Source organism: Salvelinus namaycush, chromosome 4, assembly GCF_016432855.1.
Source record: "Salvelinus namaycush isolate Seneca chromosome 4, SaNama_1.0, whole genome shotgun sequence".
In the NCBI taxonomy this organism is placed as follows: Eukaryota; Metazoa; Chordata; class Actinopteri; order Salmoniformes; family Salmonidae; genus Salvelinus; species Salvelinus namaycush.
Window position 1 is genome coordinate 64,180,564 of NC_052310.1, and position 15,076 is coordinate 64,195,639.

Sequence of the window (15,076 nt, forward strand, 5' to 3'; positions counted from 1 at the left end):
TCCACCAGCGTTAAGGTTTTCACCACCGTTAAGGCTTCCACCAGCGTTAAGGTTTTCACCAGCGTTAAGGCTTCCACCAGCGTTAAGGTTTTCACCAGCGTTAAGGCTTCCACCAGCGTTAAGGTTTTCACCAGCGTTAAGGTTTTCACCAACGTTAAGGTTTTCACCAGCGTTAAGGCTTCCACCAGCGTTAAGGCTTTTTAAGGCTTCCACCAGCGTTAAGGCTTCCACCAGCGTTAAGGCTTCCACCAGCGTTAAGGTTTTCACCAGCGTTAAGGTTTTCACCAACGTTAAGGTTTTCACCAGCGTTAAGGCTTCCACCAACGTTAAGGTTTTCACCAGCGTTAAGGTTTTCACCAGCGTTAAGGCTTCCACCAGCGTTAAGGCTTCCACCAGCGTTAAGGCTTCCACCAGCGTTAAGGTTTTCACCAGCGTTAAGGTTTTCACCAGCGTTAAGGCTTCCACCAGCGTTAAGGCTTCCACCAGCGTTAAGGCTTCCACCAGCGTTAAGGTTTTCACCAGCGTTAAGGTTTTCACCAGCGTTAAGGTTTTCACCAATGTTAAGGCTTCCACCAGCGTTAAGGTTTTCACCAACGTTAAGGTTTTCACCAGCGTTAAGGTTTTCACCAGCGTTAAGGCTTTCACCAGCGTTAAGGTTTTCACCAGCGTTAAGGTTTTGACCAACGTTAAGGTTTTCACCAGCGTTAAGGTTTTCACCAACGTTAAGGTTTTCACCAGCGTTAAGGTTTTCACCAGCGTTAAGGTTTTCACCAGCGTTAAGGTTTTCACCAACGTTAAGGTTTTCACCAACGTTAAGGTTTTCACCAGCGTTAAGGTTTTCACCAGCGTTAAGGCTTCCACCAACGTTAAGGTTTTCACCAACGTTAAGGTTTTCACCAACGTTAAGGTTTTCACCAGCGTTAAGGTTTTCACCAACGTTAAGGTTTTCACCAGCGTTAAGGTTTTCACCAGCGTTAAGGCTTTCACCAGCGTTAAGGTTTTCACCAGCGTTAAGGTTTTCACCAACGTTAAGGTTTTCACCAGCGTTAAGGTTTTCACCAACGTTAAGGTTTTCACCAGCGTTAAGGTTTTCACCAACGTTAAGGTTTTCACCAGCGTTAAGGTTTTCACCAACGTTAAGGTTTTCACCAACGTTAAGGTTTTCACCAACGTTAAGGTTTTCACCAACGTTAAGGTTTTCACCAGCGTTAAGGTTTTCACCAGCGTTAAGGTTTTCACCAGCGTTAAGGTTTTCACCAGCGTTAAGGTTTTCACCAGCGTTAAGGCTTCCACCAGCGTTAAGGCTTCCACCAGCGTTAAGGTTTTCACCAGCGTTAAGGCTTCCACCAGCGTTAAGGTTTTCACCAGCATTAAGGCTTCCACCAGCGTTAAGGTTTTCACCAGCGTTAAGGTTTTCACCAGCGTTAAGGTTTTCACCAGCGTTAAGGCTTCCACCAGCGTTAAGGTTTTCACCAGCGTTAAGGCTTCCACCAGCGTTAAGGTTTTCACCAGCGTTAAGGCTTCCACCAGCGTTAAGGCTTCCACCAGCGTTAAGGTTTTCACCAGCATTAAGGCTTCCACCAGCGTTAAGGTTTTCACCAGCGTTAAGGCTTCCACCAGCGTTAAGGCTTCCACCAGCGTTAAGGTTTTCACCAGCGTTAAGGCTTCCACCAGCGTTAAGGTTTTCACCAGCGTTAAGGTTTTCACCAGCGTTAAGGTTTTCACCAGCGTTAAGGCTTCCACCAGCGTTAAGGCTTCCACCAGCGTTAAGGTTTTCACCAGCGTTAAGGCTTCCACCAGCGTTAAGGTTTTCACCAGCGTTAAGGCTTCCACCAGCGTTAAGGCTTCCACCAGCGTTAAGGTTTTCACCAACGTTAAGGTTTTCACCAGCGTTAAGGTTTTCACCAGCGTTAAGGCTTCCACCAGCGTTAAGGCTTCCACCAGCGTTAAGGTTTTTCCACGCGTGTGTATCTCAACTATGACAGCTGCAGAACCTTAAGACATACATGAGAGAAGACATTGACTTGCAAATGAAGTCAGACGAGATTCCCCTGAATGTTTTGACATGCATGTAAAGGAAGAGTAACATGTGATATGTCAGATGGTGTATCAGTGTCTCTCTCCTCATTCTCAGTTGGATGTAAACTAGGGGAAGCCATCAGAAGTCAGTCGTATCTCATGGCATAATGGACTAGCATATCTGAATGGTGTGTGAGCTTTTCACTAGGTATACAATGACATGCATATTGACATCTTTTCAATATTCTCTGTTGATCTTCTCCTGTATCTGTACCTCTGTGTTCTCATCATGTTCTAATTCTAGCTGGAATTCACGGCATTTTTCTAATTCAGCTCCTCTAACCCCCCTCTGTCTCTTCTCTAACTCCCCCTCCTCCCTGGTCTCTCTCTCGCTTCCTGCTTACGTTTGTTCTCCAAAATCTGAAAACGGCACAATTTGCATACATTATGCACATCCCACTGACATTGTCTCCCGATACCTGTTCAAAATGTAACGTCCTTGTCAAAAACGAGTGTTCGTGTGCACCCATTTGTGTGTGTGTGTGTACTGCTCAAGTATTTCCAGCCTAACCTAGAAAAGTGTATGAAACAGACTTTTAAATGGCCTCATTTACTCTGCATTACTAATCTGCTGGGTTTCCTACTATGAATATTTGATCTGCTCCCTATCCCTCTGTGCGAGAGTGTGACTGTGTGTATGTGTGTGTGTGTGTGTGTGTGTGTGTGTGTGTGTGTGTGTGTGTGTGTGTGTGTGTGTGTGTGTGTGTGTGTGTGTGTGTGTGTGTGTGTGTGTGTGCATAGAAGAGAAACTCTCCCAGTCCCACACACCAGCGTTAAGGCTTTCACCAGTCTTAAAGTTTTCACCAGCGTTAAGGTTTTCACCAGCGTTAAGGTTTTCACCAGCGTTAAGGCTTCCACCAGCGTTAAGGCTTCCACCAGCGTTAAGGTTTTCACCAGCGTTAAGGTTTTCACCAACGTTAAGGTTTTCACCAGCGTTAAGGCTTCCACCAACGTTAAGGTTTTCACCAGCGTTAAGGTTTTCACCAGCGTTAAGGCTTCCACCAGCGTTAAGGTTTTCACCAGCGTTAAGGTTTTCACCAGCGTTAAGGCTTCCACCAGCGTTAAGGCTTCCACCAGCGTTAAGGCTTCCACCAGCGTTAAGGCTTCCACCAGCGTTAAGGCTTCCACCAGCGTTAAGGTTTTCACCAGCGTTAAGGTTTTCACCAGCGTTAAGGTTTTCACCAACGTTAAGGTTTTCACCAACGTTAAGGTTTTCACCAACGTTAAGGTTTTCACCAACGTTAAGGTTTTCACCAACGTTAAGGTTTTCACCAACGTTAAGGTTTTCACCAACGTTAAGGTTTTCACCAACGTTAAGGTTTTCACCAGCGTTAAGGTTTTCACCAACGTTAAGGTTTTCACCAACGTTAAGGTTTTCACCAACGTTAAGGTTTTCACCAACGTTAAGGTTTTCACCAACGTTAAGGTTTTCACCAACGTTAAGGTTTTCACCAGCGTTAAGGCTTCCACCAGCGTTAAGGTTTTCACCAACGTTAAGGTTTTCACCAACGTTAAGGTTTTCACCAGCGTTAAGGCTTCCACCAACGTTAAGGTTTTCACCAGCGTTAAGGTTTTCACCAGCGTTAAGGCTTCCACCAGCGTTAAGGTTTTCACCAGCGTTAAGGTTTTCACCAGCGTTAAGGCTTCCACCAGCGTTAAGGCTTCCACCAGCGTTAAGGCTTCCACCAGCGTTAAGGTTTTCACCAGCGTTAAGGTTTTCACCAGCGTTAAGGTTTTCACCAACGTTAAGGTTTTCACCAGCGTTAAGGTTTTCACCAACGTTAAGGTTTTCACCAACGTTAAGGCTTTCACCAGCGTTAAGGCTTCCACCAGCGTTAAGGTTTTCACCAGCGTTAAGGTTTTCACCAGCGTTAAGGTTTTCACCAGCGTTAAGGCTTCCACCAGCGTTAAGGCTTCCACCAGCGTTAAGGTTTTCACCAGCGTTAAGGCTTCCACCAGCGTTAAGGTTTTCACCAGCGTTAAGGCTTTCACCAGCGTTAAGGTTTTCACCAGCGTTAAGGCTTCCACCAGCGTTAAGGCTTCCACCAGCGTTAAGGTTTTCACCAACGTTAAGGTTTTCACCAGCGTTAAGGTTTTCACCAGCGTTAAGGCTTCCACCAGCGTTAAGGCTTCCACCAGCGTTAAGGTTTTTCCACGCGTGTGTATCTCAACTATGACAGCTGCAGAACCTTAAGACATACATGAGAGAAGACATTGACTTGCAAATGAAGTCAGACGAGATTCCCCTGAATGTTTTGACATGCATGTAAAGGAAGAGTAACATGTGATATGTCAGATGGTGTATCAGTGTCTCTCTCCTCATTCTCAGTTGGATGTAAACTAGGGGAAGCCATCAGAAGTCAGTCGTATCTCATGGCATAATGGACTAGCATATCTGAATGGTGTGTGAGCTTTTCACTAGGTATACAATGACATGCATATTGACATCTTTTCAATATTCTCTGTTGATCTTCTCCTGTATCTGTACCTCTGTGTTCTCATCATGTTCTAATTCTAGCTGGAATTCACGGCATTTTTCTAATTCAGCTCCTCTAACCCCCCTCTGTCTCTTCTCTAACTCCCCCTCCTCCCTGGTCTCTCTCTCGCTTCCTGCTTACGTTTGTTCTCCAAAATCTGAAAACGGCACAATTTGCATACATTATGCACATCCCACTGACATTGTCTCCCGATACCTGTTCAAAATGTAACGTCCTTGTCAAAAACGAGTGTTCGTGTGCACCCATTTGTGTGTGTGTGTGTACTGCTCAAGTATTTCCAGCCTAACCTAGAAAAGTGTATGAAACAGACTTTTAAATGGCCTCATTTACTCTGCATTACTAATCTGCTGGGTTTCCTACTATGAATATTTGATCTGCTCCCTATCCCTCTGTGCGAGAGTGTGACTGTGTGTATGTGTGTGTGTGTGTGTGTGTGTGTGTGTGTGTGTGTGTGTGTGTGTGTGTGTGTGTGTGTGTGTGTGTGTGTGTGTGTGTGTGTGTGTGTGTGTGTGTGTGTGTGTGTGTGTGTGTGTGTGCGCCTCCTGGTTTATTGATGACAGGAGAAAGTCCTACTGCTCAATGGGACTGAGACAGATCTAGGGACTAGCAATGGCAATCAGCCCAGCTCTCTCTCTCTTTCCCACAGACCTAGAGGTAATTAATGGTGCTAGATAGACTCTATGATAGTGGTATTCAAACTTTTCTGGGGACCACATTTTTTCCCCAACAATTCTTTGCACTCCACCCCAAATCTAATGAAACAATCTTAAAATCTGTACATTTCGATTTTTACATTAACAAATACCCTTCAATTCATTGCATTTTCATCTCTTATCAAAATGAAAAGAAACCAACAAATAAATGTACTTTTATTTTTTTTAAAGTATAATATTCATTTGTTTATATGTATATCTATCTATACACTGAGTATTGCAAAAATGAGGAACACCTTCTGCCCTCAGAACAGCCTCAACTAGTCTGGGGATGGACTCTACAAGGTGTCGTAAGCATTCCACAGGGATGCTGGCCCATGTTGACTCCAATGCTTCCTACAGTTGTGTCAAATTGGCTGGATGTCCTTTGGGTGGTGGACCATTCTTGATACACACAGGAAACTGTTGGGCGTGAAAAACCCAGCAGCGTTGCAATTCTTGACACAACCCGGTGTGTCTGGCACCTACTACCATACCCCGTTCAAAGGAACTTAAATATTTTGTCTTTCCCATTCACCCTCTGAATGGCACACACACACATCCACGTCTCAATTGTCTCAACGTTTAAAAATCCTTCTGTAACCTGTCTCCTCCCCTCCATCTACACTGATTGAAGTGGATTTAACAAGTGACATCAATAAGGGGTCATAGCTTTCACCTGGATTCACCTGGTCAGTCTGTCATGGAAAGAGCAGGTGTTGTTAATGTTTTGTATACTCAGTATATATATATATATATTTTGGTGACCGCACTGCAGTTCCCTCGAATAACACTGCTCTATGGCATATCTAGCTGTCTTTGTGTCTCTGAACACTATGGCTGGCTATACTGATTCAGATCACACACATTACCCTGCTGACTCGTAGCTTGTGGAGGCGCCTGCATGTGTGTGTGCATTAGACCAGTCATTCTGATTCAAATCACATACTAGGCATTACACAGTAAAACTCCTGGCACCAACCCACGGCCCATTGCACTAATGACAAACGTTTAACTACTTACCTCTAGACTGCTTTAATGGATTAATAAAACTACACAGATATACCGATACTGAGTCCACGAGTCACTATGTGTAACGAATCAGATGCAAATTCAAAGCATCATTCACTGTGTGTTTGTGTGTGTGTGTGTGTGTGTGTGTGTGTGTGTGTGTGTGTGTGTGTGTGTGTGTGTGTGTGTGTGTGTGTGTGTGTGTGTGTGTGTGTGTGTGTGTGTGTGTGTGTGTGTGTGTGTGTACGAGCGCGTGTGTGTTTGTGTGTTTCTGTGCGTGTCCCAAAACGATGTTTTCAATGCGTTTCAGTGAGCTGCTTTTCTGTCTGTGTGATCTTAGCTTTGCTCTGATCTAACATGCAGGGGTTTTGACAGATCCTGGATCAGGTGTGATACAGAGCACAGCTCTCCTGATCCAACATTGAGCCATTTGACATGGTTTGTGGTTTCCCTCCCTCTCTCTCCCTCTCTAAAACAGTTCTACCCCCCCACCCCCCACTCTCTCATTTAGACAGGAAGTGTGTGTTTGAGCAGGGGACCGATCGCCAGTCAGCCGTGAAGCTCAGAGCTATATGGACTTCCGCGGGTCTCCCCCCGAACAACACCATCACTCCCCCCTCCAAGTAACGTCACCCCGCCCCAAATCCCCCGCAGGTGTCCCTGTCTGGCCACAGAAAGCTAACACAAACACATAAACATCCACACACACAGGGAAAGAAACATGAGTGTGTGCCAGCGAGCCAGTCTCTAATGATTGTTTCAGAGGGAGTTCATCTACTGGTCAGCGCTGCACTCAAGACAGAATGGTGTGTGTGTGTGTGTGTGTGTGTGTGTGTGTGTGTGTGTGTGTGTGTGTGTGTGTGTGTGTGTGTGTGTGTGTGTGTGTGTGTGTGTGTGTGTGTGTGTGTGTGTGTGTGTGTGTGTGTGTGTGTGTGTGTGTGGTGAGTGGTGAGTGGTGTGTGTTTGTTTGTAGAAGTCAGTGTGTGTGTCTGTGTGTTATACAGCAAGCTACAACGTGTTTGTTATCTGTGAAACTTCACATCTATTAAACTGCAAGGACAAGTCTCCAATACCTGAGATAAACCATGAAACACTAGCACTGAACTAATGGGCCTCATTTCACGCCTGTATCATTTACTACGATGACAAATCTAGCATTTCAACATCTATGCTTTCCCCCCCTCTCTCCCATACCCTCTTACTCTGTCTATCTCTCCTTCACTCCCACCCTCTCTACCTCTCTCCTCCTCCATCTCCTTCCACCCCTCTCTCCCTCCTGTCATGAGTGAATTACTCCACACAATATCCTGTGACTCTCCCAGTCTCCATCCTACATCATCCCAATCAAATTGTATACAGTATGTGTGTGGTTGTGTTTGACTCCAGCACTACGCTGCCAGAACAACTCTACCAGCAGCTCCAGCCTGCTCTTTCTACTCTCAGAGATACACACACAGATCTATGGTAAATCTAACTCTAATAGGGACCCTATAATTCATAGCATGAATATGTTAACATCTACCCTGGATTCTGATGAGACATCATCACTATTGAGATTCTAGCCCATCCCTCATCTTACACCCACCACGTTATTCCTCCCTCTCTCCTCCTCTCCTTCTACCCCCTCTGTTTGTTGAATCGCTACACTCCCACGCTTTGGAACCCCCTTCTTGGGTGATGAATAGTTCATGTTCTGTGCTGCTGCCCCGCCGCATGGCTGTGTGAAAATCACAACCATGGAGAACAAAACAGGCACGCATACATGCACATACTGTACATACAGGAACGCTCACACACACAAGACAGGTGTGGACGGGCAGTCAGCAGTGATAACCCAGCCAGGTCAGGACAGGTGTGGACGGGCAGTCAGCAGTGATAACCCAGCCAGGTCAGGACAGGTGTGGACGGGCAGTCAGCAGTGATAACCCAGCCAGGTCAGGACAGGTGTGGACGGGCAGTCAGCAGTGATAACCCAGCCAGGTCAGGACAGGTGTGGACGGGCAGTCAGCAGTGATAACCCAGCCAGGTCAGGACAGGTGTGGACGGGCAGTCAGCAGTGATAACCCAGCCAGGTCAGGACAGGTGTGGACGGGCAGTCAGCAGTGATAACCCAGCCAGGTCAGGACAGGTGTGGACGGGCAGTCAGCAGTGATAACCCAGCCAGGTCAGGACAGGTGTGGACGGGCAGTCAGCAGTGATAACCCAGCCAGGCCAGGACAGGTGTGGACGGGCAGTCAGCAGTGATAACCCAGCCAGGCCAGGACAGGTGTGGACGGGCAGTCAGCAGTTATAACCCAGCCAGGTCAGGACAGGTGTGGACGGTCAGTCAGCACTTAGAAGCTTGTAACTATCACTACAACTCATGTATTCACACCAAAGCCAAGGGCAGTGTTCAGTACAATATCATTGTGTGATTTGATGTAAAGGCATGTCCTACTCTAAGTTAGAGGCTATAGATACAATCTGCTAGCTAGAGATAAGTCAGGACCTATAGATACAATCTGCCCTGGGGCTTCTAGCTGTGAGGCAGGTATCAGTGGTGATTCCCTGGAGAGACTAACGCACCATCTGGTCCTGTGACTGTCCCCCCCCCCTCCACCTCTCAGTTTGATTCTGGCTGAATGTCAAACTGCTCTCTCTATTTCTCTCTCTATTTCTCTCTCTATTTCTCTCTCTATTTCTCTCTCTCTCTCTCTCTCTCTCTCTCTCTCTCTCTCTCTCTCTCTCTCTCTCTCTCTCTCTCTCTCTCTCTCTCTCTCTCTCTCTCTCTCTCACCTTCTTTCAATTGTTTATGTGTCCTCTATCTCTCTTTTATGATTTCACATCAGTCAAAAACTCTTCTCTCTCTCCCTCTCTCTCTCTCTCTCTTTCTTTTATGTGTATCTGATTCATGGCTCTACCAGCTGTCCCTGTGTGTGTGTGTGTGTGTGTGTGTGTGTGTGTGTGTGTGTGTGTGTGTGTGTGTGTGTGTGTGTGTGTGTGTGTGTGTGTGTGTGTGTGTGTGTGTGTGTGTGTGTGTGTGTGTGTGCGTGCTTGCGCGTGTGTGCATCGTGCTATGAAAGACAGAGTAGCAAGGGAGTTGTCAGTGAAAGAGGGTACCCCATACCAGCAGTGTTTTTCACAGGGCAGGGTTCTGGCAGTCAGTCCAGCTGCTGAGAGCTGGAGCTACATAAAAAAGCTGGGACAGCCTGAGGGCTTGCCTGGGGTGATGTGGCCCTCATGGGTCTATGTGTGTGTGTGTGTGTGTGTGTGTGTGTGTGTGTGTGTGTGTGTGTGTGTGTGTGTGTGTGTGTGTGTGTGTGTGTGTGTGTGTGTGTGTGTGTGTGTGTGTGTGTGTGTGTGTGTGTGTGTGTGTGTGTGTGTGTGTGTCATGTGTGATTCAAGTGAGAAGTTAACAGACTGACAGGACAGATCCACTTGGGAGAAGCAGCTGGAACAATGACTAACAGAGATGTATATGTGTCAGTCAGGTTACAGAAAGACCATAGCTATGTGGTGAAATCAATGGCCTATTCTACTGTCCTTTGTCAACAGATGTGAAAGGACTATTGGTTGAAGCATAGGTTCATTTGAGGCTATCATATTGGGTATACTGTACTGTCCTATCTGAACAGGGGTAATTGTGTGCCTGAGAGTTGGAATGGTGTTTTTGTGTGTGTGTGTGTGTGTGTGTGTGTGTGTGTGTGTGTGTGTGTGTGTGTGTGTGTGTGTGTGTGTGTGTGTGTGTGTGTGTGTGTGTGTGTGTGTGTGTGTGCACGTGCGTGCGTGCGTGCGTGCGTGCGTGTGTGTGTGTGTGTGTATGCGTGTCACCTGAGCAGGTAAACTCATGTTTCTGTATCTCGGCCACGTTGAGTCCTCTAAGCGGGGCTGGAGCTGTACACTGAGTGAACAGACCAATTGTAGGCCTTTGTCTTAACCACTGGGCCAACCAGGAGAGGTGACAGTCACAGTGCAGATTGTTGGAGTGGAGACGGCTGGAAAGAGAGTGAGAGAGAGAGAGAGAGAGAGGATAGAGAGAGAGAGGGAGATGATAGATAGAGAGAGAGAGAGAGAGAGAGAGAGAGAGAGAGAGAGAGAGAGAGAGAGAGAGAGAGAGAGAGAGAGAGAGGACTGTTAGGGTATAAAGGGGGTCATTCATAAAAGTTACTGATCATCTCTCTGCAACTGTCTAAATCTCTGTGATGGAATTTCAACCAATGTATAAAAGTTGTAGCACGTGAAAGTTTCTGACAAGAAAGTGAGTTGATCATTTCAGAGGAGTTGCGTGCAGTGGCAACCACCATTGAAATCCCCTTTCTCATTGACAGTTTTAATCCTCCTCTTGAAATGCTTCCTAAAATGTGGAGACTAAAGCCTTAACCCTAAACTACACCCCCTAGGTTCAGATATGTTTCCAAACCCATGACTGTCTATTCTTCCATAGTGCCATTATCTCTCCCAGCTTGGACTTAACAGAGCATTCTAAACAAGACATTCTAAGTGGAAGATTCTAACCAAAACATTCTAAACTGAACATTCTAAATGAGGCATTCCTGGAATGCTCCCGTTGTCCAGAATAACTCTTAGAGCTGTGGTGGGAGTCTGGAACACACACACACAAACACACAAACGCACACACACACAAACGCACACACAAACAACAACCCATAACCCCACTGGAGGCAAAGCAGCACAGAGACCACAACAAGAATGACATTGCGGTCTCTCTAAGTATCCCAGTGAGCATAATTGCTTTTATTCGTATATACATCATTTCATATTTTGTCATTATATTTAGACAATAGGCTTGGGGGGGTTGGTGTATTTCTGGGTTAGTTTGTGTTGTGTGTTCCTCAGATTTAGAGATATAATGGGTTCTGGCATGGGTATAGACCTGATGTGGGTTATGGCCGTCAACCAAAACTCCATGGAACGACTGCATCTATCTCTTCTCATTCAGATGGTAGGACTGTTTAAATCTGCTGCTACATGGGACACTAAAGTATGAAAACAGGACTGGTTTATTTTATAACAACTTAATATATCTCAAAAGCGATTGGTTGAATTAAACTCCTGGAGGATAATGGAATGTTATATTAGATTCTATTCTATCTACTCTATTCCTTTCTATGCAAACAAATAAGAATCAATTATCCTCAGTCATAGTTTATTATGTATGAAACCTTCAGTCGTACAGGGAAGTTGTGGTATATATTTTCCCATAACTGAGGGAGTGATGCGATGGTTATTTGATCTCTGCTTCCTCGTGGAAAGCTGATCTGAGTCAGGTTAAAGCAGACTGTCATGGTGAACACATTACTCTTCGCATGACACGGTCTCAGAGAGATGGATCACCAAGTAATCTTCCCAACACCATACATCTAGATCAGAATACACACCAGGATTATCATGACACACATGATGAAGGAGAAGATGAGACAAGAAAGAGGGGGAGAGGGGGAAAGAGAAAGAGAGGTGGGTGAGGAAGGGAGAAACAGAAAAGGGAGAGAGAAAGAGAAAGAGAGAGAAAGAAAGAAAGAAAGAAAGAAAGAAAGAAAGGAAGAAAGAAAGAAAGAAAGAAAGAAAGAAAGAAAGAAAGAAAGAAAGAAAGAAAGAAAGAAAGAAAGAAAGAAAGAAAGAAAGAAAGAAAGAAAGAAAGAAAGAAAGAGAAGAAGGGGGGAGGGAGGAAGGGAGTCTGGTAGTGTGTGACTTACAAGGTACGTAGTTTTGGCATGTGGTTGAAGCTGGAGACTGGGATGCTGCTGATGTTGTTGTTGTTCAGAGTCCTGGAAGTGACAGAGAGAGAGAAGAGAGGAAGCATGACACCACGCAACACAGATACACAATGAAACAAATCACAGTCTCTCTTTCTCCATTTCACCTCACGTCTTTGCCTCAACTGTTCTACTTTCCTTTCCTCTTCTCCCTTCTTTCTCCTGGGGCTGGGAATTGCCGCGGACCTCACGATACGATATTATCACGATACTTAGGTGCCGATACAATATGTATTGCGATTCAATTCTGTGATTTTATTGCAATTCGACGTTCCAAACATATTGCTCAACATATGTCTGCTTCAGAGGGACAGAGAGAGACATGAGAACATGAGTTGGAAAGTCGGAATGAGTTGGAAAGTCGGAGTTGGAAATAAAAGTTCTGAAAATAAATTGGCTCCCTATTTAAAAAGAAGATGGAGAACAATCCATGAAGGAAAAATACTATGGTTTTGGTGCAGGTACAGCCAACTAGCGCAAAAATAATATTGTCAAAACGATACAATATGATATTTCGTAAAAAATAATATCCCAATATGTAACTGTATCCATTTTTCCCCCATCACCACTTTCTCCCCTTACCTCTGACGTAATTCCCTTACTCACAGCTACCTCTCTCCTTTATGTCCTACTCAACCCCTCTCTCTTCTCTCTTCCTCCTCCCCCACCCCGTTTCTCTCTCTATTCCATTGGGAATATAACACCTCTTCCCACACAGATGGGACACCTTCACATATTCATGCCCTCTCACCTCCCACAAACACATTATTTATGTGCACACACACACACACACAGACCAATCTCCTCCCATCCCCACCCCCTATAGTGGGCATCAGGTGCAGAGCAGAAGAGGTCATTTCAATCAGCCTAATAACCCCACAGTCTCCTACCTCTACCCGACTATTGTAACATCCCCTCCATCCTATTAAAAAAAACCTCACACTATTTCCACAGCCCACAATCCAAACCTGCTCCCCACCATACACACCCCTACTGTCAGCCCCCAGACCCCCAGGCACCATGAATTAATGGACCATGATATTAATGAACCAATAGGTCCGGCCGTGCCTGCAGGGACCAATGACTGACTAGATGAATAAAGTTGGCGCCTGGTTATATTAGTTAGTAATGGTTATTAGAAGTGTACTGTCTTAATTTTAATTTCAAAAAGTGCTTTTTGCTTAATAAATCAAGAAGGGGTGAATAAATAATGAGGTAGTGTGTGTGTGTGTGTGTGTGTGTCTCTCTCTCTGTGTGTGTGTGTGTGTGTGTGTGTGTGTGTGTGTGTGTGTGTGTGTGTGTGTGTGTGTGTGTGTGTGTGTGTGTGTGTGTGTGTGTGTGTGTGTGTGTGTGTGTGTGTGTGTGGTGTGTTATTCTGTGTGTCTGTGTTAGAGTTTGTGTATCAAACCAATCCTGTTGCCAAGCATTAACACGGAAACAAGCAACGAACCACACCCCTCTTACCCGCCCCAAAAAATATTTCACACACACTCATCCTCTCTACCATTCTTTACCCCCCACTGTGCACAGTGTGTGTGTCTTACAGTACTTCCAGGCCCCTCAGTGCTCTGAAGGCTCCGTCCTCGATGCAGCCAATGTGGTTCTTATCCAACTGACTAGAGACACAACAGAGACAGAAACATTAGAAACACACACAAACACATACACAAGCACACACACACACATACACAAACACACACAAACACACACACACATACACAAACACAAACACACACACACACACAAACACACACACACACACATACACAAACACACACACACACACACACACACACATACACAAACACACACAAACACACACATACACACACACACGCATACACAAACACAGACAAACAAATGTGCAATGCACTGCAAAATGTTCTTTCTCTCTCCATCCCTCTCCCACCAATTTTAAACAGTCACATATATTAAATAAGCAGCCATTTGTAAACTTAATCGATAAACATAATCTATTCCAATACCAGCTACTCATCACAATAGCCCGATGGTCTAAAGCACTGTCATCAATCTTACAAACTATAGCATTTTCCCTATAGACCAGAAATAATCATCCACACATGAATGCATGCAGGCAAAGACGTGCGTACACACACACACACACACACACACACACACACACACACACACACACACACACACACACACACACACACACACACACACACACACACACACACACACACACACACACACACTCTGTCCTCAGAGGGCAGATATAATCACTGATAGGGAGTACACTGAGTGTGGGTAAATCGATGGTAATATAGTCATCTCTCCTCATATAACCGTAGGAGAGTTAGGCACACAGTGCTGATTCTTTCTCTACTGTGATAGCATCATCAATCAGTATGTGTGTGTGTGTGTGCGTGCGTGTGTACGTGCGTGTGTACGTGCGTTAATCTCCCGCGATAGCAGTATAAATCACAGCTCCATCTGTGTACAGGGTGAAAGCTAACCCACTCTGTCACTGTGATATACTGATGCCACCTACAGTAACTGACTGGGGCTATGCTCATTAGCATACACAGAGCTGACAGACAGAGAGGCTCAATACAACGTGTGTGTCAGTGTGTGTCTGCGTATGTGTGAATAAAACTGATCTGATTATAAATATGATATTATGAACAAGTACGTTGCTCCTTTGTCTTAGTGTTGTATGAGAGCATTCTGTTGCTATGACAATATGACGTAGAGTTAGTATTGAGAGTGAAGAGACATTCATTCATCCATGGATTCATTCATTGATTCACTAATCTGAGACTGAAGATTCCCTCACAGGTTCTTGATGTCTGTAGCTCCTCTGAAAGCCTTCCTGGGGATGGACTGGATGTTGTTCTCACTCAGATCTCTGTGAACACAGCAACATGACAATGTTAGATCAAAGATACTGTACCCAACCTCTAAGCTAATACACACATATCACACAGCCAGGATAGATAGAGGGCTTTGTAGGAGGGAACATTGTGGGAGCATTGTGACACATTGGTAGTGGATGGGATGAGTTTCCTTCATAGAAACG

The 15,076-nt window shown here is 45.2% G+C and overlaps 1 protein-coding gene across 1 annotated transcript in view; it reads right to left on the reverse strand.

Annotated features, from left to right (window-relative positions):
- Positions 1-15,076, reverse strand: part of slit1a (slit homolog 1a (Drosophila)) — a 145,032-nt gene that overhangs the window by 59,411 nt on the left and 70,545 nt on the right. The window contains exons 5-8 of the mRNA XM_038992182.1: positions 14,834-14,905; positions 13,578-13,649; positions 11,974-12,045; positions 10,091-10,254 (exon numbers count right to left, since the gene is read on the reverse strand). Of these exons, the coding sequence (XP_038848110.1) occupies positions 10,091-10,254; positions 11,974-12,045; positions 13,578-13,649; positions 14,834-14,905 (380 nt within the window). The remainder of the gene's footprint in view (positions 1-10,090; positions 10,255-11,973; positions 12,046-13,577; positions 13,650-14,833; positions 14,906-15,076) is intronic.